Source organism: Athene noctua, chromosome 1 (genome assembly GCF_965140245.1).
Source record: "Athene noctua chromosome 1, bAthNoc1.hap1.1, whole genome shotgun sequence".
Taxonomy (NCBI): Eukaryota; Metazoa; Chordata; class Aves; order Strigiformes; family Strigidae; genus Athene; species Athene noctua.
The window spans coordinates 48,599,131-48,621,316 of NC_134037.1; the positions used below are offsets into that span (position 1 = coordinate 48,599,131).

The window sequence follows — 22,186 nt, forward strand, 5'->3', positions numbered from 1 at the left end:
TTTTCAAAGGAGCTACCAAAAATGGGAACTGAATAAAACAAGGTATTTTGAATTCTGTTCACAATTCTCAGGATTGCTAGTTTTATTTCTTATGTGGCTGTATACTTCTTCATATTTCTGTAGGAGGGAAAAGAACAATTTAGGTTTTTGCATCACCTTTGCTCAAGAAAAAAGTATTTTATTCCCTAGCATCTAAATATTTCTTGACAATCAAAATAGGAAAAAAGAAAATACATTCATTAAAAAAGGTATCTTTGGAGGATAATAGATTTCCATGTAGAAAAACGTTTTTTTTTTTTCAGAATTAAGGCTGATCCTCTGCCCTTGCCTTATATTGTTTTGCATTTGACTCATGCATCTTTTAATAATCTTTCAAAGGCACAATTCTAAGGATGAAGTATCAGTCTTGATTTTGATAATTACTTTTTAAAAAATATTTCAAGAGCCTAAAGTCATCTAAAAGTATGTTTTTACGCAAGCGTGGAAGTTCTCACCTAACAGCAATAACTTTCCATTAGAAACAATATAATACTGCTTGGGCCATGTTCACATTAACTTAATAAGTGCTGCTTCTTTACAAAACATTTGCTTAATGCTGGAGGATACATGATAGAGGGAACTCATACATGTCTTGCTGACACCCATCGCTCCCAGGAAACTGTGGGATATAGTGCTGGACATGACGTTACCTTGGGTACATGACAGTCAGCCCCTAACCAGGCTCTGTTTCACGGGCCTAGGTGTCACTCGATTTCAGTCCTTGGTAAGGTATGAACTTGTGGTAATTGGGGCAACTGCCGCAAATGTTTCCACTCTTCTTTTCTTCCCAGTCCTATCTGACTTTATTGGTGTTGCTTTTTAAATGAAACGAGAGCAATTAAAAAGAGTTGATGATGGTGGGCTTATTGGGAAATCTGTTAGTGTTATGGTGTCTGAGTGTCTGACTAACAGGGCCTAGGAGCAACTACATCAGAAAGGTACTTTTCTACTTTTTTCCTTGCAGAATTCTAGGCAGAGTCTGGCGCTGGAGTTGGCTGTCATGTCCAAGTCTGTCAGCTTTTTTTGTTTGAAACAGCAAGGGTAAGATGAACTGCAGGGTAAGATGGGCTGTTTTTGAATACAATAGTCCAGTTATGATATCACTTCTTTTTTCCTTTTCTTTGGTTTTCTTCATTTTTTTTTTTTTTTTTTCCCCCCTTTCTGTTATTTTTTTTCTTTTCTTTTTTTTTTTTTTTGGCATTGACGTTGGAAGTTTGGCATAATATTTCATTTATATGAAGATGTGTTACCTTGCTGGACCAGTTCCTTAAATAATTCAATATAAACACTAAAATTTAACAGGAATAAAATAGTCCATCTTGCCTTCATTCCATTTTACCCAGGAGATTTAAAAGGAAGCATAGCGACCAATTTAACAAAAAATTATTTTTTTGGTACAATGGTATAGTGGATGGTAAAATTTTTTATTTGAAAACATGTTTCTGGATACTTCTAAAGGATCTTATGTAAAGTTCCTACAGTGAAGCTTGAAATAGTTTCTTTGACATCGTTAGAAATTTCATTCCATTCAATTATAATGCTATGGAAAAAATCCATACATGCTCATTTATAATAAATATTTGTGGTTGTAAATTACATTGAATTTTATTTTTTCCTATTAGTAATTAAGCACAAGAAGAGTATATGTGTTTCAATTTGTCTCACTAGACCCTAAATTAGCATTAATAATTCTTCAAATTATTATGCAATGTCTGTCTTCCCCTCCATTCTTTAGTGCCATGAGCAGGCAACTCCAGCAATGCATTATAATCTATCTTTACCTAGTTTATGCATAGTGGTCTAATACTTTCATTGCTGCTCTGTCAAATTAAGTGTGTGGCATAGCCACCCATGTTTATCTGAAATTGTGGGGCTAACTATAGAGATGGGAGATGTTAATTTTTTTTAATCTAAGCAGTCAAACAACCTTATTTTATAGCAGTACAAATGGCAAAAGTCAAAAACATATTTATAGTAGATTTCAGATTTTGTATTTCAGCTACGTAATACTTTCATCAATAGCTTATTTTTATTTACTCAAATCAATTTTTACAAAATATTTTAAAAATACTTATTTGATGCCTTGAAGATAAACAACTGTATAAGTGCTTCAATATTAATATTCTCTTAGAGGCTCAGTCCAGTCAGGATTTTTTCCTGGAAAACCAGTTCAAGTAATGGCATTTTCAGCATTGCTATATACATATTTATAATTTTTAAAAAGGCACTGATCATTGAATCTCCCATTCCTATATTTTGATTCCCACAGCTCCAAAAAGATCTGTCTTTATAAGTGTAATCAGTTCTTACTTTTCATTTCAGTTGTGTGTGTTTGTACAAGCAGTACATGTAAGCCTGTAGCTTAAAGATTTTTTTGCACAGTGATTCCATCTTCCCACTGTGGCAAAAAGTGCTGAACACTTATTAATTGTTTTCTGTGCTTTGGTTTCACCTTTCTCCCCTGGTTTTCGTCAGGTTCTGAGCTCATGCCCAAAGCCCTCTCCACCAGGATAGTGGGAGGCATTTGGTGGTTTTTCACACTTATCATCATTTCCTCGTACACTGCTAACCTAGCCGCCTTTCTGACAGTGGAACGTATGGAATCCCCTATTGACTCTGCTGATGATTTGGCCAAGCAGACAAAGATAGAGTATGGAGCAGTTGAAGATGGAGCAACCATGACTTTCTTCAAGGTAAGCTTTATATTCTATTTGAAAATACATTGTATCCTGATTTTGGTGGGAAAGTTTGTGCACCTTGCTGAGGAGCAACAGCTAGGATTCCCACTGCTCTCAAAAGCAACTGAAAATAACTTTTTTGAGGATTTGCAAGATAGCAAAAGAATCAAACGCAAAATCTCTCATGGGAAATAGAGGACAACTTCTCTGATGTTTTTGCCTAAAGAAATGAGTACATAGCAGTGGAGAAGGTGAAGAAAACGAACAATTTGCTCAGACAGGTCTTCCTTCCATAGCCTTGTAGAAGAATGAGTTTTGTCGCATTAAATGTTACAGTATCAGTTCAGTAACATGATACTTAATTGTAGTCTTTGTTCAAGCAACTGGACTACACTAAGGATTTTAGTGGCTGGACTGAGAAAAACATTTTGGATTTTGTATTTTTGAGAAACTTTTCAATGAAATTTGGGGTCCATAGAAAAAACTCAGATTCTTCAGGTTTTCTATTCTTTTTAACCTGTTACCAAGATAATTCAAATTAAAATATAGTGAAATACGCTGCTGGTTTAGAGATAAATTTTTCTTTTCTAGCTTCATCAAGCATTTAAACGAACTTAAATAAGAAGTATGCATGAAGGGAGAGAGGATGGTTTGTTCTGTAACTCCTTGTGTCTGACAGCACAGGGGTGTCTCAGACCTTCCAAAGAGAGAGGAGTTTAACAATATTTGTCTGATCTTTGGTACATTTTAACTAATATATTTTGGTTTTGAGTTATTATGCTATAAAACTTCGCAATGTCTGTCACACTGGCAATTGAGATCAGACAAACTGAGGCCCGAGGTAACTTGTAAACTGGTGTAGAATTTGAAGAGCGTATGCTCATTTTTCCTCTTCAGATTCAGAGACTACAAAGTTTGCTTAGATATCAAGGCTAAATAGTCACTATTTAATCTTATGACCTTAGAGCCAATCACAGTGTACATGTAGTTTTAATTTTTAAAAAATAATTATAGGGATTTCAGCTTCTGCTTGGAAATAAATATTAATTCAAATTCAGTTTCTCAGAATGTTTTAGGCTGCTTAATACATTGGGAAGGTTCTGAGTGTTTTCCTTAGAATGCTTGTTGGAAAAGGAAGTGATGAATTTAGTAAAAATAACTAATCGAGGTCTTGACGTCAGGAAATATGTGAAGCAGTTAAAAGAAACAACATTAAAAGTTTAAAGACTGAGGTTTCTAAAAGAGTCAAAATGATTTATGTATTGGGACATAAAGAGATGAGACAAGGTATTTATTGAGTTACCAGGAAACACTACAGGGCTTTAATTTCATTTTTGTCTGGGAGAAAACTTTGAACTTGTTCTAATTCAGATTCAAACTGTGGACTCTAAAATATTAGGAAGCAAGTTTAAATTAGCAGTGTCTTTCTTTCTGGTTGCCAGAAGCACTTTTGTCTGCATCTTCTTAATTTTTAGTTTTCCTTCTCCCTCTACTTAATTTTCTCTCTTATTCACTTTTTCCTTTTTTGTATGCACATAATCTGTGGGGGTTTTAAATGCACAGAGACTATCTTTCTCTGGATGTTTTTCCCCTCTGCATATTAATATACTGCTCCCTTTTCTGCACAACTCTTTATCTCCGCTCTTTCTTCTTCTGTTTCTATTTATCTAGATATGTTTTGTGTTTCTCTAGTATATCCAAGAACTAGAGAGGACTCACTTATAATGAAAAAGTAATTGCACATCCTGCATATTTTTGTCTACAGTTGAAATAACCTAGACATACAAAACAGTTATGGTGTCAGATCACATAATTTGGTATTGCTTTTTGCACATTAATGAATTCTCCTTCTTCACTATGAATGAAAAGAGAAATCAGAACAAAACACAGGATTTCTTTATTCAGTGGATATATTTTAGATCAAATTAAGGTTTATTCTGTTGAACAAACATTTTCTGGCCTTTATGTGTGAACAGATCATGGTTAGTAAGTGTTTTCTGACATGAAAATGCACCGATAGTTAAGAGCTTCTGTTTCAGCTACCAAACAAATGATTCCAAATATTTTTCTGATGTTTACTATCTTATCTAGTAATATGTAAATTATTGGTATTATTTACCTAATGAAACGGATGCAAATTTATGCATTATAAATAGCTACAGCTGTTCTTGTAGTTCAGCCAATAAGTGAAAATCACGTTCAAAAAGAAAAGTATATGAAAACTATATAATCTCATTTGATTCATTCAATATCTGAAGCAACTTCCAGATGGAAATTAGAGTTTGCTTGATGTAAGTGCTATTGACTAGAGCTACCTGTGTAAAGAATACAATTTAACTAAATATATATTATGTGAAATATATACTGAAATATTTGTACATCAGTCTATCTGTTACAGTAAACTTTCTGGTAAACTTAGGTATTTTTACCCAGTGAGGTTTTTAGAAAACAGAATACTATAGCTCTGCTCAACATAATATGCGTGTATTTCTGTGTTTTCAAAATATAATTCTATTTTGCATAAGCAAATTGCATCAGAAATGTATTTTCCTTACATGAAGAAAATGAAAGTGCAAGAAAATATTTTAAAATAAGACTATAAGTGGAATTGTCTTTAAAGGTACCATTGGACTTCAACAGGTCAGAGATACTACTACTGAATAGTAATATAAAAAGCACTTAAGAACAGGAAACTGATAAAGGAAGACAGAAGCTATCAGAAAAATGTATTTGACAGAAAAGACACTATATGTACATAGTATAGAAAAGCAGACGTAGTACAGAAAAGACAGAAGTTGCATACATTTGCTGCATTGTGTGTAAAAACAAACAAACAAACAAACCACCAAAAAACAAACAACCAGGATAAATAGTCACATTTTAAATTCCTTCCAGAATACTTTCTGTTTTATTATTAAGCTAAAGGAGGGTTTTAAATGGTATATATTATATTCTCTGATATACAGACAAGTGAATATCAAGTAGGAATAAACAGTGCCTTTTTATATGACATTAGGGAAAATATTAATGAACTATTGTGTCCTGTTCTGGTGACCACACTTTGAAAATATGTTTAAAATTGGAAAGAGTTCATTAAAGGTGAAAGGATGACTGTAGGTCTGGAAATAAGCATTGTAGTTAGATGTTGAAGAAGATTGGTCTGTTTAATCTGCTGAAGAGAAGGTTAAGAGGTGACTTGATCATCGTGTCTAAGTGCCTTAATGGGAATGAGACTTTGGCAGGAGATGACTGTTTAATCTAGCAGAAAAAGGCATAATGAGATCCAGTGTTTCAAAGATTAGGTTAGGCAAATTCAGACTAGAAATAAGGTGCATATTTTTAAGAGTGAGAGCAATTAACCACCGGTACAACTTATCTACGAGTAGGCTGGATTCATCCATCACATGCAGCCATTGTGAGGAAAATAGATACAGCATAGCCCTAACACGTTATGCTTTTGATTTAGAGGCTACTCAATGAAATAAATAGACTTCATTATACAGGAGCTCAGATTAGATTTTAGTAGTCCACTCCTACTTCAAAAATCTGTGTATGAGTATGAGTTCTGCGGGGGGTTGATTGAGAGGATAAATTTATCATCTGTGTATATGTTTTTCCTTAGCTGCTTTGTCTTGTTTTAATAAGAGTGGATTGAGTAAAACAGTGGCATTATGTTACAACAAGAAATGAAGGCACCAGATGGTTTCCTAATGTTAAATGAAATTATCATATCTTGGTAATAGTTATTAGTTCCAATCACAGCGAGGCTCGGTAGCTGCCCATGAGACTGACAGTAATTTCTGCATAAATTATCTCTATAGCAGTCCATTGAATTCTTAAAAAAACTTTGGAACCTTGCCAAAATTGTGTGGTGCTAAAACAAAAGTAGAGTGGTTTTTGAAAGAGTACCTAAATGGGAATCAGACAAAAACCCAAACTGCTAGATTAAAAACTGATAAAGTTAAAATCTTGGAGAGCACAGTGAATATACATTGAAAATCCTGTTACCCCTGTAAGTCAAAAGGCCCTGGGAAATAGCTTCGATGAAAAAGGACAATGTTGTCTCCAGAGATTACATTCTCCAGATCATTGTATGTTTTCTCATGGTCTGAGAAACAGTGTCACGTACAAGTCCTTTTAGAAACCAGAAAGTGAAGGAAATTTTCAACGATGTCTTAAGATCTCATCTAGTCTGAGCATGGAAATAGTTTTACAAGTCTCTTACATGCCTGGTGGATCTGGTGGGCCATTTCATTTCGAACAACAAAGAAAACCTTAGTATTATCCAAGAATTAGAAGGTATGTGAAAGTAATTTCTAAACCATGTCTGCTGCTAGGCTTGTAGTTTTTACTCCTGATACACGTTTTGGAGTTCCTCAAATTGTGGAGTTTTTGTTAGTTATGAACTTCTCTTCCTTTCTCTTGGCTGCTTTTGTCACTGTTGACCATTTTGAGGTCTCAGAAGCCTGACTTCCTTCCTGTTTGGAATTAAATAAAAAACATTTGTTATTTTCATGAAAAGTACTTATTTCACACTAGCTGTTCTTGGATAAAAAGCTCAGACTTTTATTTGTCTCAGATTTCTGTGGTCTCTCAGTCTGTTTCTCAAAATCTCAGTGTCTGTTTTGTTGCTGAATGTCAGTTCTGAAATTGAGAACAATGTTAATTCCACTCTACTTGTATTTGTACAACAGTTCTCTATCCTCACACACAAACTATTGCAGCACATATGCTTAGATGTGGTCTATGATTTTAAGATTTTTTTTTTTGTGAAGTTGCTGTGTACTTTCATTTTTCTCATAATTCTTCATATCTGAACCTTTCAATGTCAGATTCTTTTTCTTTCTATGTTTTTGTACAGTGGCATGCATACTGAAACTTTTCTTATGGTTGCTAGGCATCTACATAACAAATAGTAAAAAACAAAGTATTTTTTCATTCTCTAATAGCAGTAGATTAGTGTCATTACTTCTGCATCACAAATTAAATGTCTTCTCAGCTCTCTGTGAGAGTTGTATGTTTTATATCCTTGATTTACTGCTAAGGAAGCTGAAGCACTAAAAGGGAAGACACCTTTTTCAAGATCATTTGGTGAAAGGCAGACAGGGAACTAATTCAGGAAAGCTGACTCACACACCTTAGAATTATCTGATAGACTATTCTATTTAATATTTATATTTACCAGTTTCTTTCCTTTTCTTTGTCAGGACCCATTTTTATACCCCAGTTCTACTTTTCTACAGAATCTTCCATTTCTTCCACACTGCTTTTTCTCCACAAAGATCCATGCTGCTGACCTTTCTCAGTTTCCCTTTCTCCTTCGTCTTTTACCCTAGCAATTTTGTTACTGCCTCCCTCAGGAAATTCTGGGGGGCAAAAATCCAGTGCTTAATGTCTATCTTCTTCTTCCAAATTCTCAGCCTATTGCTAAAGGAAATAATATGAAGCTCTACCTATACATTGCAAAAATCTCAGAAATAGTCTCTTAAGGTTAAAAGAAGCAGTTGTAGGGGATTTTTTTCTACTGCTTGCAACTGCAGTACGAGTGACAGATCCCCTGACATAAATGAAAGAAAACCAGCAAGAATAAAGGTATGAATGCCATTAAATTGTCATGAGTGCTGTTGGCATTGAAATGCATAAAGCCAGTATAACTTCAGTGATATTTTCACACCTGGGTTTGAACATTATAATATACAAATGACATTTCTGTTTAACAAATAAGTATGCATGTACATGCACATGAGCATATACACACATAGAACCTTTAGTTGTATGCTGCTAATAAAACATTATGAACTTTTGCAGTGTGTATCAATCATCTGGTGGACTTGTTGCAAGTCAAAGATGAAAGAAATGTCACTTCTGAGCTTCTCAAATATCCACTGACTGACAATGACTAATGGAAAACAATTTTTTGAGTCCCAGCCTCCATGTGCTGATCTGGATAATGCTTAAAAAGTAATTGGTAGCAGATACCACAGACACATATCCAGTTTACTTTAAAATTATTTCACTTTATAGATAAGTTGCATTTGAATGTAACAAATACAGATTTGTTCTTATGCATAAAAGCAAGTGGCACTTTTGACTAAAAAGGGAATTGAATACAAGTAACGTAATCTGTTTTGTTTTGGTTATTTTTTCTTCTTTTTCATCATCATAGTTTGGATCTGTCTTCTAGAAACACATATAGTTGAAATGCATGATTTCTTTCCCTTTTCCCTTCATACACTTATAAGAACAGAATCTAAAATGACAGAATCTGTGAGAATGAGATATGTTTTGTCCAGAGACCTCACTGTGTTCTACTTATTTCTTTAAAAGATCATGGAATCTAGGTAGAGGTAGGTAGGTTAGATGATGCATTAACACAGACTATAACAAGAGCAGGAGTGCATTTGAATTCTAATTAGAAGAAATTCAGATAAATTTGCTACCATTAAGTTCTCTGAACTGTCTTTCTTCTGAATCTGTGGGCAGAAAGCAGAACCAATTCATATAAAGGGCCTCATTTCAACCAACTCTCTAGGTACTGGTACAAAGTGACTGAAATGGTTTTGTACTGTCTTGACCCTTCCTTCCTCTCTGGGGATGTCAGAGCCATTACTGTTCCTGCAGTAAATAAGAGCATATGTTTGGCTGCCTGTTGCATCTCAGTGCTGAGGTGTGAAACTAAAAATAGGTGGAATGTGGTTGAAATCCACTATATTTCCACCCTTGCCTTTGTCCATGTCTGTGCCTTTTCCCTTCCCTTTCCCCATTCCCAATTCCTCATTCTTTATACACTTTTCCTCTTTCCTACATTATGGGCTGAAAAAGATGAACACAAGGACTAATCAACTTTTCATTTCTGCAGAGATTTATACTGCATTATGCCATATACCCAGAAAGTAAGCTGCTGGATAACATGTGGTATTCATGAATAATTATGCTCCAGAATCACAGGATTGATATTTATGTTTTACGCCTCTGTCCAGCTACAGATCTTAGAAACTGATGAAACAAGTACAAATTCTTTTTGTGGTCCTCTCAAGGTAATAAACATAACTTTCCAGTGAAAACAAGCTTAGTCATTCACAATAATTAAAATATTGAATTACATAGTTAACATATGAATTGGGTGCCCACTAGATATTTTTGAAATGAAGACAGAGACATAAAAAAAAAAATATTAAAAGTTGGCATTAGGAAAATTCTTCTGTATTTGAACCAACTAATATTTTGCACAGCTCAGCATCTGTTTCCGTCTTACCCCAAATATTCATAGGGGAAAAAGTTTATGCTGATTTCCCCACAGATCTCTCAGGTGGAATAAACTATGTAACTTGTGGTTCCATCTGGTTTTCCTGTTCTATACGTATTTCTCAGTGTGAATATAATGTATGGTTAGAATGAACATACCAGCAAGAAGCGGACATTTTTATTATTTTTCAAAATTGCATCTGAAAACAACATGCATTAGTTAATGTACATGCATTGATGATCCATACTGTAGGTGTCTGATGGAGATTCTCTGTATAAAGCTATTTTTTTCTGAGTATATAACATATGGTAAAATATAACAAGATCTAATTGCCACTTGGATAGAAAGGATACAAGAAATCAGAGCCCAGAGGGGGAAAAAATAATTACTAATTAACTGTACATTTGTCTGTAGGAAGTCAAACCTGTTGATATACAAATATAATCCAGACCACACTTTGGGTCCTAATTTGTGTCAGGATTTTTTACAGCAAAAGATAAGAATTTCTACCAAGGGTAGCTGATTCAGAGGAATGTTATATTCTAAATATTTATAAAATAATTTTGTAGTTAAGAGAAACCCCTTCTGTCTTTTTTTTTTTTTTTTTTTTTTTTTTTTTTTTAGAATATATAATCATGCTACCGAAAACAAGGAAAGTAGGGTCTTTTTCCTTTCAAGTCAGATGGACATTAATCACTACTAATCACTGCAAATTGTTTCTGGTCATCTCTCTCAAGATCTTTCTTGTGGTTTTTTGGAATCAATTTAAGCCATTCTAACTATGAATAATCCGACTTCTCCTGCCTTCAACCTCAACCTCTGTTGGTTCTACATATCATAGAGCTGTGGCAAGAGTCAGTCCAGCTTTCTGATCCAATTGAAAATGAATCTGTGTTGCATGTTTACTTTTCAGTTGTGCAGAAAGCTGTTCTGACTGCTAGAATTCTAGAACTACTGCAAGGGTAGAAGAGGGTGTCCCTTTCCCTGGAAGGGCAATCTTATATCACCCTGCTAAATGTGAAAGCCGTTGGGAATGCACAGTCTTTGGGAATTGAGTTCTGTTGCGTAGGCATTTGGAGATGTGAGGATGAGAAAATTGACAGCAATGTAGTTGCTGCTACTTTCAGAATGTATGTTGTCCTTATGTACTATTGTAGGTTTTTTCTTAACTGGTAAGGCATTTTGTTTCCTTTCTCTCACCTGATGCACTTCACTTTCTGGCCTCTTCAGGGCCTGTAATGGCACTGCTGACAGGATCAGTTGTAAGAGAATGACTGAACTCCGGGTTCTGATCATTGATTTTGTTGCAAGCCTTTGTCCTCAGAAATGAATAACCTAGTTGTTATCTAACCTTATAACATTTCTCTCCTCCTCCTGATGCTTTTCCCTGGGAGGCAGGGTAAGAATCCCCTCTCCCCTCTCCCCTCTCCCCTCTCTCCCTTCCCCATTTCCCTTTTTAGCTTCTTTTTTCTTTATGTCTGTTTTTAGATCATGAACAAGGTGAGAAAAGGAACTGAACTACATCATAGAGAATCCTTCAACTGCAAAGAGTATTCTGTATGAAAGAGAGATTTCAGAGTTAAGGTTTGTTTAGGAAATTAAGAGTACATCTGAGAAAGTTTTTAACTATCAGAGTCTAGGGAAAAAAGAAACAAACAAACAAACAGTCTTGCTCTTCAAAGCAAATAGAACTATCATTAAGTAGCCATGTAAAGTTTGCAGATTTGATCTATGACTCATCCTGGGAATGTGATTCAGAAACAACTCTCCAGAATCAACTCAGTTTAGCTGGTTTTGTGTGACAACCTTCACGGTTGAGTTCCTGCCTGCTGAAGCAGCCTGAAAGACTCTATTCGTTAACAGAGGTGAACACTCAGTTCCACATTGTCAGTGTCATATGATACTACTGAGATGTTATCCAACCACACGAGCACTACTTTGTGTAGGGAAATATTTCTAGTGCCAGAATTGCCCTGGACACACCTGAAGTCATATTATACTGATGAATTCCTTTTCCAAAATTATTCATTGATCCAAACAGCATATTTGTTGAGATTGTTGAATCATTCTTTTTGCAATACACCTATGGTAATAATGATATAAGTTTTATTGGATTTGGATGCCTTTTAAGCATTTTTCAACGTTCATGCATTAACTGAACTTGTATTTAATGAATTAAAGATCCTAAACCTGTACAATATAAAGATTTATTTAAAAAAACCAAAACCAAAACCAAAAATAAACCCACAAAAAACCAAACAAGAATAACTAAACCATGCTTTAGAATAATGGAATTATAGAATCATTTAGGTTGGAAAAGACCCTTAAGATCGTTGAGTCCAACTGTTAACCTAACAATACCAAGTCTACCCCTGAACCATGTCCCTAAGAACCGCATCTATACACCTTTTAAACATCTACATGGATGGTGACTCTACCACTTCCCTGGGCAACCTGTTCTAATGTTTGACAACTGTTTTGGTGCAGAAAGTTTTCCTAATATCCAACCTAATCCTCCCCTGGTGCAGCTTGAGGTCATTTCCTCTCCTTTTATTAAAGACAGACACCCACCTCATTATAACATTGTTTTAGGTAGTCATAGAGAGTGATAATGTCTCCTCTCAGCCTCCTTTTCTCCATGCTAAATGACCCCAGTTCCATCAGCCACTCCTCGTAAGACTTGTGCTCTAGACCCTTCATCATCTTTGTTGCTCTTCTTTGGACAAATTCTAATACCTGAATGTTTTTCTTGTAGCGAGGGGCCCAAAATTGAATGTGGCATTTGAGGTGTGGCCTCACTAGTGCTGAGTACAGGAGGATGATCACTTCATTAGTCCTGCTGACCATACTATTTCTGATACAAGCCAGCATCCTATTGGCCTTCTTGGCCACCTAGGCACACTGCCCGCTCATATTCAGCTGGCTGTCAACCAACACCCCCAGGTCCTTTTCTTCCGGGCAGCTTTCCAGACACTCTTCCCCAAGCCTGTAGTGTTGCATGGCCTTGTTGTGACACAAGTGCAGGTTCTGGCACTGAGCCTTTTTGAACCTCTGTCCTGGCTTTGACCAGGATGGAGTTAATTTTCATTGGAGTATTTCATACCATGTGATGTCATGCCCAGGTGGGCGGTCTCTCTCTCTCTCTCTCTTTTTGCTGGGGGCTTGCATGAGTGCCATCTGCATGTGAGTCGGTACTGGGGGGGTGGCGGGGGCAGTCATTGTGTTTGGTAAGCCACTGCTGCATTTTACCCGTTTTCTTTTTGAACTCATTATTGTCACTGTTGTCCTCTTGTTATATTTAATAAATGCTTTATTTTTATTCAACCCACAAATTATCTTCTTTTGCCTCTCCCCTATCTTACAAGAGGGGGGAGGGGGAGGTGAATGGCTGGCCATGTGGTGTCTGGCTGCTGGCTGCGTTCAAACCTCCACAGCCTCATACAGCTGACCTTGGCCCATCCATCCAACCTGTCCAAATCCTTCTGTAGAGACTACCTACCCTCAAGCAGATCAACATTTCCACCCAGCTTGATATTGTCTGCAAACTTACTGAGGGTGCACTTGATCCACTCATCCAGATCATTCATAAAATATTAAACAGAACTGGCCCCAGTACTGAGCTCTGGGGAACACCACTTGTGACCAGCCATCAACTGGATTTAACTCCATTCATTACAACCCTTTGGGCCTGGCCATTCACCCAGTTTTTTACCCATCAAAGAATACACCTATCCAAGCCATGAGCAGCTAGCTCTTTATGATCGGAGTAGCCTGCTGATGCCACTGCCATGAACATGTTGGACTAAAAATAAGTAATATATTTTCTTAGCGTTTTTTAATTTGTTCAGATATGGCATGTAATCTTTGAATTTACTTATCAATTTATTACATAGGAAAATGTGGGAGTGGTATTTTTTTCACATCTTAAAAGCTGAGGCAGTCACTCATGCTTTTTTATGCTGAATTTGAGCTCTCAAAATAGGTATTTAATGTAACTGGCAACCAAAATTCAGGTAAGTTATGTGAATTTAGTTCTGAATCATTATGATTTGATGGGAGATTTTATTATATTAATACAAACTATTAGTAAACTATTATTCCTAGTTATAAACTAGACATTGTGAAAATTAACAAAGGGTGTAGTATTGCTTATGTTAAAATATTTGTATTTGAGTAGTCTATCTTTCCGTTTGGGAACTGAAATCAGCTTCCCCTCAATGAGCTATAAAATACAGCAAATATCCTGGAGGCCTTTGAAGACTTGCTGTTTTCCATCTTTGAAGAACTCTTTATTTTCTTGTGCAACAGAAGCACAGTGGTAAGATAGAAACTGTTTCTGTTGCTCCTACTCCCTTTCTGTTTCTCTGACTTTTTTTTTTTTTTTTTTTTTTTTTTTTTTTTTTTTTGATACAAGAGACACTTACTTTCCTTGGTTTACAAGGAATCTTCTAAAACTCTTAGGAAGCTTCTATATGACATGTCTGATAGAAGATTCATGTACTCTTTCATATTTCCACTTTCTGAAAAGGAAAGCACATTCTTAAAGAACTCTGTGAAGAAGGAAGACTAGCACTAAACATTTTCCATGATTTGCTGGAAAGGCTCTCTAGCTCTTCTTTCACCATTTCACCTTATCTGGCAAAGAAGCTCTGAAAATAGTTTCTTTGATGCTAAAAGTTCTATCTAAGCCTATTCAGGTAGTTCTTATTAAAGTGTATCTTTATTCAGGCTGAATTGCTGATGAATTTACTTGGATTGAACAAAACTAATATTTCCTTAATTTATCTTATGGCTATATCTAGTATTTCTAAAGCAGTTTTTGTTCCTCGAAGTACAGAGATGCTGGGCATAGTTCATTATAGACGTGCAGTTCAACAATGGTACTCTAGTCAGGGATTTGGCTACCCATAAAATCAGAAGTTGACAGAGGAAATACTGAAATTTCAGTTATAACTTCTTCTTCCAGTCATAGGTACCTCTCATAAGAAATCTCTTTTCTGAAATTAAGATTTTTTTTTGTACAGCCTGTTCATAATGAAGATTTGACTGTCTCAGTGACTGTCTTTTAAAATTAGATCATCAAAGGTGAAAGGAGGATTGAAAGTATAAGGCTCATCTCATAAGCAGTATTGAGGCCATTATTTCTTACATTTTTATTGAGTCAATAGTGGATTTCTGGTTTTACTTCCAAGATAGATCTTGATTTCTAAATACGCTAAATACGTTTCTTAACACTTGCAAAAAACATTAAGACTCTTGGGCTTAATCTTCAGGTCTTCAACTTTCCTTTCAGAAGTATAGAATGACTTTGAATCTCTAACTTCTAGTGGAATAACTCTACCACAAAATCACCAGAACCAAAAAATATTGCAGTTGTAATATTGTTTGATTTGAGATGTTTTTTGTTATTTTTACATTTGTTGACATTAGTGATGAAATCAAGTCATTAAAAGTCTCTCGTTACTATATATTTCTCATTCAAATTTTATTATTCTATTTTCTTGCAATCTATTGCATCACACAAACCCTATTTTAATTATTATTCCTTTATAGATATAAGACTTGTAAAATGAAGTGTGGTGTCCCTAAAATGATAATGAATAAAACCAGGAATAGATTGTGTTCCTGAAGTTTCTCAAAATGTGTAGAGTAGGACTGTACTATCAATAGAGTAGTAAATGTTAAATTTACCAATTGCTTGGTAAATTGGTGGATTAGTAAAGACTCTTGACTGTTGATGAGAAAATGTAATAGGAAGACATAATAAGATCCTGTGTCTCAAAGCTTTGTTTTACTAGGAAAGACATAGTTTTTGAAACATGGAGGGAATTTTTCTCCTCACTCCAAAATGTAGATATCTGTTTTCTTCTCAAGTAGTCATCTAGATGCCTTTTACTGGCACGGGAAAGGAACTGAAAGGCACCAGAAAGCACTTCTTCCATATTACCTTAAGTATCTGCCCTAGAAGAACAGTGTTCTCCAGAGTTATAGAACTTTTCCCATTTACTATAGAGAAGCTTAGATTAGTACCTTGGTCTAGATGCTTAAGTGTAGGTGGTTACAACTATGCAAGATGAATCTTAAGAAATTTTTAGTCACTATTTAAGCACTAGGTAATTTCCATACAAGTATAAACTGCAGTATGACTGTATGCAAAATAATAAATTTTACAAGGAAGAATATGAATGATTCTAATTTTATAATAAACCTGAATGATTTAACTAGCACTGTGGGGATATTTGTCTTATTTTAGATTATTAGTTTAAAGACTGTGAGGAGTTTACTTTCTTACATGTTGGCACTGAAATAAGCACAAAAAAAACCAAAGAGAAAAATCTCTTTCAAATCATAGAAAAAGTTCACATTTTGGCTTACAGTCTGATTAGGACTGTGGCCAAAAATATGGTCTGTGTTTATAAACGTCATATTTAAAAAGAGTGAACCAGTCACAAGGAATGTTCCTAAAAGTAAGCCAGTGATTGCAAAGCTTGTCTTTCAAAAAAAAGTAAAAATAACAAACAATAAACACAATTCACCATTTTGCTTTTCTCATGTGTCTTCATATGCTTGATCATATTAGAGGTTGAGTATATTTATCCTTTACCACCAGTGCAGATGTTGCTGTGTCATCTGCTTGTCACTTTTTTTACATTTATGAGTCCAATTAAATTTTTAAAAATTAAATTAGGGAGACAGGTGCAGGCTCTTGAGGTGTGCACCAGTAATGTATTTGCATCGTTTGCATATTTTTTTGGAAGTATATGGTAATCTTGACATATTCTGTGCCAGAATTTTTATGGAAACTTAAATGGTACCGTTCAGCAAATTGTGTCAAATGAATTATTAAAGCTCAGTAGGTGTTAATTCAGAAATGACGAAAAATCTGAGGATATATACAGATTGCCATTTCTAAAACCACTTAAAGCTCCAAACATTTTTATGCTGTCATCCTCTAGGATAGTGTTGGCGTTTCCAAAATTGTGACATGGTTTAATTTACAACTGTTAGAATAACTCTTAAGGCACTTAGAGCAAAGGGACCTATTGTTTGAAGTTTTTTGTTTGCTTGCTTGTTTTTCCTGGTTTAAAAAAGAATATCAAGAATAAGTAAACAAAAGTATTGGCATAGTAAATTTTTAGAATGTGAAAACATCTTTAAGCCTGAAGATGACAACACTGTTGTTATTGATTCCTATTTCTTTAATTGTATAGTCAAGTTCTATTCACATGTTTGGGTTTCTGTATGCATATGGGAGATTAGTAGGCAGACACAGCAAAACTAAAAACCTTGTTTACAGAAAAAATAATTTTTTCCCACATCCAGAACAAACTGTACCATCCAACAGATTCTGAATCATTAATTCTCCTTTGCAAATTTTCTTTACTTTTTGGCTTCTTCAGGGCTAACCAAAAGTTAAAGCTATTATTTTGGGGTGGAGCACAGATATCATTTGGGAGGTTATTCCTTAGGACAGGACTAAAGTGTACCAGGTCCCATGCTAAGAGATAGTAAGGACAATTATGGGCCTCTGTCCTGACCCTGTTTTGTTAATTGTAACAGGTGAATCAACAGTCTTGGTTTGGATATGTTAGTGAGAATCTTTAGCAGTTTTTCTAAAATATTGCCAGTAGAAATAATTATGTCTGATTCTACTCCTTAGCAGAAGAGTTAGCTGAAGAGGTGAATACTTTTTTCGTTTCTGTCCTGCTCCTAAATATTTTTTTTTCTTTGTTGTATTGGTTCAACTTAAAGAAAATCAATTGTGCTGGGAGTAACCTATTAAAGTATTTGTAGAACTTGAAAATCCTAAAATGGAACTATATCCTTATATCTTCTTCCTATGCTTCCTTCATAAATAAGTTTGCATTGATTTTAGTAGGTATTACGTGTTTCAATATCTTTGTGAATCTAGGTTTAAAGACATACAAATTAGGGGGGGGGGGGGGGGGGAAAGCAGCTAATTCCAAGTAAGACTATACACAGAAGAAATTATCGTCCTTAAAGCTTAAAGACTCTAAAGTTTCACACACACCCCCCCCAAAAAAAAAAAAAAAAAAAAAAGAAAAGAAGCTACATGTTACACATCCAGAGGCTTGTACTTGGGAAAAGACAAAGAAAAATGTAAACACAACACTAAGGGTTTAATAGTTTCCATCTGTTTGAAACCAAAATATTATATTTGATCTTTAATTTAAACATGAAGTGCTTTTCTTTTTGTCATGCTGGTGTTTCCCACAGTATTATAAATGAGGACTACTAGACAATTGATATTACTTACCATTTTAATTTCAAATTAAATATTTCATTAATATAATATGTGACAAGAAGAAATAATTTCATTTTACTTGAAAAAAGAATATTTGATATCTTTGTACTCAAGGACAGCAAAGCAAACATAGTCTTTGTTCTCATATTCTCTAACATGCATTACTGATTTGTAAATATATGTTTGGATCATATTTTAAGTGATGACTAATTTCAAGCTTATTTCCATAATGAACATCATGTATTTTGAGATGGATTTTTAAAGTGGGACCCAGAATGACTCCTCATTTGCTTAAAAAATTCAAAACCAGACCTACTTTGCATAATTTTACATAGGCAATGGTTCAGTATAAAAGGAACAAACGCTCTTCTTCTCCACATAAACACATATAAATGATGACTACATGTTTGTCTGCATAATTTGCACACAGCATTTCCCCTGAAGGTATAGGAAACACACTGCTATTTTACTGCACTCCTTTTGTTGAAGAGGAAGTGGTGTCATTGAATAGAATTGCCTCATCAGACACTCTACAAAGTGCCAAGTTGTAGCAATCAATAGGGAAATAGCAGATGTGAAGGTTAGCTGGCATCAAAGAATATGAGTGGAAGACTTTCCTATGGGAAAGAAAGTGCTTCATTACACTTTGTCTATAGTAAGAATATTGGTTCTATCAAGCTTTCAGAAAATTAGAATATGATGGTTTTCATGACTCCAGCTCTGAAAGAGTCACTTTAACAACGGTTAAAAAGTTAGATAGATACCCATCTGGGGAATTTCACTAAGTGATTAGGATTTTATTAGTTTTAAACTGGAATGTTGCAATTTCTTCTCTCTGTGAAGAAAGCAGATCCAGTGCAATGACTAGGACAAGAATTGGCTCCCTCGGTGATTACTGTCTTGTAGATGAGTGTAAATGCTGCTTTTGGATCATGTTCACAGGAAACAAACAACATGTTATAATTTCTCTAGAGCATAAATATTTAAGACTTGTTGAGAAAGTTCCTTGTTTTGAGATGATGGCGGGTTTTTTGTGTTTGTTTTTTTTTGTTGTTGTTGTTGTGTGTTTGGTTTTTTCCTTTTTTTTTTTTTTTTGTTTGTTTCTGAACAGTATAAGCAACTCAATGTTTGTCCACACAGGAACTGCTTCAGAAAAAATGAGTTTCAATACATCAATCAAGTGGATGCTCTTTAGAGAGACTGTCCTACAGGGAATAGCAGAACTGGAGAGTCAGTAAACAGAGTGATGTTGAGCTGGCAACTCAGTGGATCATAGATAGTATTTGTCAGTATGAGAGAGCTTACAGTTGCTGATTGCATTCAAATGTTTTTCAGAGCAAGCTGTAAAAAGGAGCAGGTGTTAGTGAGGATAGAATACTTGGAGGGAAATAGTCACTGAGAGACTTTTTGGTTCCATTCACTTGGAAAACTTGTGAGATACTTTATTTTTAAGAAGGTGAATTAGAGATTTTGTGTGCTTGAGACTGAACATAGGGTGTTTTTGCCTTAAAAGAAAAGCCCAACTCCTTAATCATATATCTTTCTCTAAGAATACCTCTATTTACAGGGATGTATACATGTTTCTTATAAAACATTGAAGCAATTTTCTCACCTCAACGATTTTTAAATTAAAATACTGCTTAATGGAAGTTCTGCCCCTAGTCCGCTCAATAAATATTGAGAACAAATTATATTTATTGGCAATGTGAAGGAGGAGTCAGCATTAGTTATCTAAAAGCACCTTTCTTACTGAAATCCAGCAGGATTGCATATTAGTTGTTCCTGGACCTTGATCTCTGTTCACACTAATGAAAAAATAAATGCACTAGAGCACACACTGAATCAAAGATTGTAGTGACAGTTTAGATATTTCGTGTAAGAATGGAATCTGATTTGCTGAGTACTCTGTAGCGCTTCAGCTTCCTGTGCCTCCAAAGTTCACAACAAGGAGCAGAGCTGAGGACTTTGACATTAAGAGCTTAAATGAATATCACATCGTATCTGTCAAGATTGTTCTTTCATTTTAGACTGCCGTGAAATGATGTTTACAAGCAAGTTGCTTCTGCTTTCAGTGCTTACTGATATGTCTGGTGACAAGAGAAAATTTTGTTGCCTTTGGCTTTAAAGTGAAGCTGAGGCATTCCTGTCATGCAGTAGCCCAAGACCAAATATTTTGTACTCCAATAAACAAATCTAAAAGCATCATAAAAATCCGTTAAATTATCTCCTGTCTTTTTGCATTTTTGCTGCTTTTGAACAGCAATTTTTCAAAGCAAGCAAAGCAGAGATAGCAATAAATTTAGAGCTCTGTCTAACATGTGAAGTCTTTTACAACTTGGACTTTATTAGTCTCTTATTTTAGGTACCAAATCTGTGTTCGTAATGGAGAAAGTAACCTTATTTACACTAACATTTAAACATTCAAGGCTGACATCTTCATCCTTCTTAGTCTGAGTGAACATGGACAAACCTTTAATAGTGTTGCTGTATTTACAATGCTTCTGTACTCGCTCAGAAGCAATGACACACTCTCTCAGCCAACCATATTTCCTATATGCAATGAGATTCAGGGTCAAGTTTGCCTGTAAGTGAGATGACCTATAAATGAGTACTCTGACAGCTATTCAGCTGGTCTAAAATCTGTTCCTTTAATCAAGATTGCTTTAGAAGTTTAATGACCCCCCCTTGCATATTTTTAGTTCACTTATGTATCTTTCAGAAAAAGCACTGAGTATTGTAGTTTTCACAGTGGGAAAATATGGTGTGAATACACAAAATATGGAGCATGTTCTCTAATTGTGTCTGCATAAATCCCATTAAAATTAGCATTTTGCAAGCTATCATAAGAGAAAAAAAGGAAGACGCCTATAGACCAAGATTAGTGTCAATATTTGATTGTCAATATAGATAGGAATCTTGTTTATTAAATACTGCAGTTTAGCTAATTAGACTATAAAAATTGTATTATTTTTAATTGTAGGTCTCCTGACAGTTTTCTGAAAACCATGAGCATTTTAATTGGTTACCAAAACAATAAAGTCAAAAGAATTAAGCTAAACTTCTTTTCCTCAGGAACTACATTGTAGTGATGAAGTAAAACATAAGGAATAGAGCTGCTTCAAAGCTCAGCTGCAGGAAACTTATTAAAACATGGATGCAACCAGGTAGCATGAAGAAAAATGCTTATCAGAAGAATCTGATTCTGTAGTTAGTATAGGATAACTTTTAATCATAATCTTAAATCTAAGAAATGTTTTTTCATAATCTCTTGTGTTATCACAATAGTTGTATCAGGTAGAACTTTGTACACTTTAATAAGGACAGTGGTTGTATTGCTGCCTTTTAAGCCCTGAACTTTTTATCCTTATGCAACTAAGCCCAGTGAATTGTGCTGAACGTTTCTAGCCAAATAGATGGGTATTAGATCAGATCATTAATTTGCAATTGCAGCCTTCTATGTAGAGTTACCAAAACCTCTTTCCTTTAAATTTTCACTTTAATACACTCAGAGATCTGCTTTGCCAGAATGTTTTCTGCTGAATTGGTCATCAGAAAATGCATGAAAATTTTCTGCAAGATGTTTCCAGATTATTGATGCAGAAATATACAGAATGAAAAGAGCAGTGTTGTTGCTTATGCCATCAAATACATGCCATTAATGAGTTTGGGATATTGTTAAATTCACTGTGTTTTACTGAATCAAGAAACTAACAGCAATAGGGATTTGAAAGATCTCAAGGAATTTATAGATACTCTTACATGCTAATTTATACTTAGGAGGCATAGAATAATGCTAGGATGTCTGCTGAGCTAATTTCCTTTCCCTAGCTCCTTTGTGGCAGCTACTGAACCATACCACTCCTTTTCGATTGATAACATTCAGCTCTGTCTTCTGGTTGCCTTTATGGTCTTGATTGCTCCAGGTCAGGCTAGTCTCTTGGGACATTCTGAAAAATG

The 22,186-nt window shown here is 35.0% G+C and overlaps 1 protein-coding gene across 1 annotated transcript in view; it reads left to right on the top strand.

Annotated features, from left to right (window-relative positions):
* Nucleotides 1–22,186, top strand: part of GRIK2 (glutamate ionotropic receptor kainate type subunit 2) — a 439,062-nt gene that overhangs the window by 340,058 nt on the left and 76,818 nt on the right. The window contains exon 13 of the mRNA XM_074923172.1: nt 2,515–2,732. Within this exon, the coding sequence (XP_074779273.1) occupies nt 2,515–2,732 (218 nt within the window). The remainder of the gene's footprint in view (nt 1–2,514; nt 2,733–22,186) is intronic.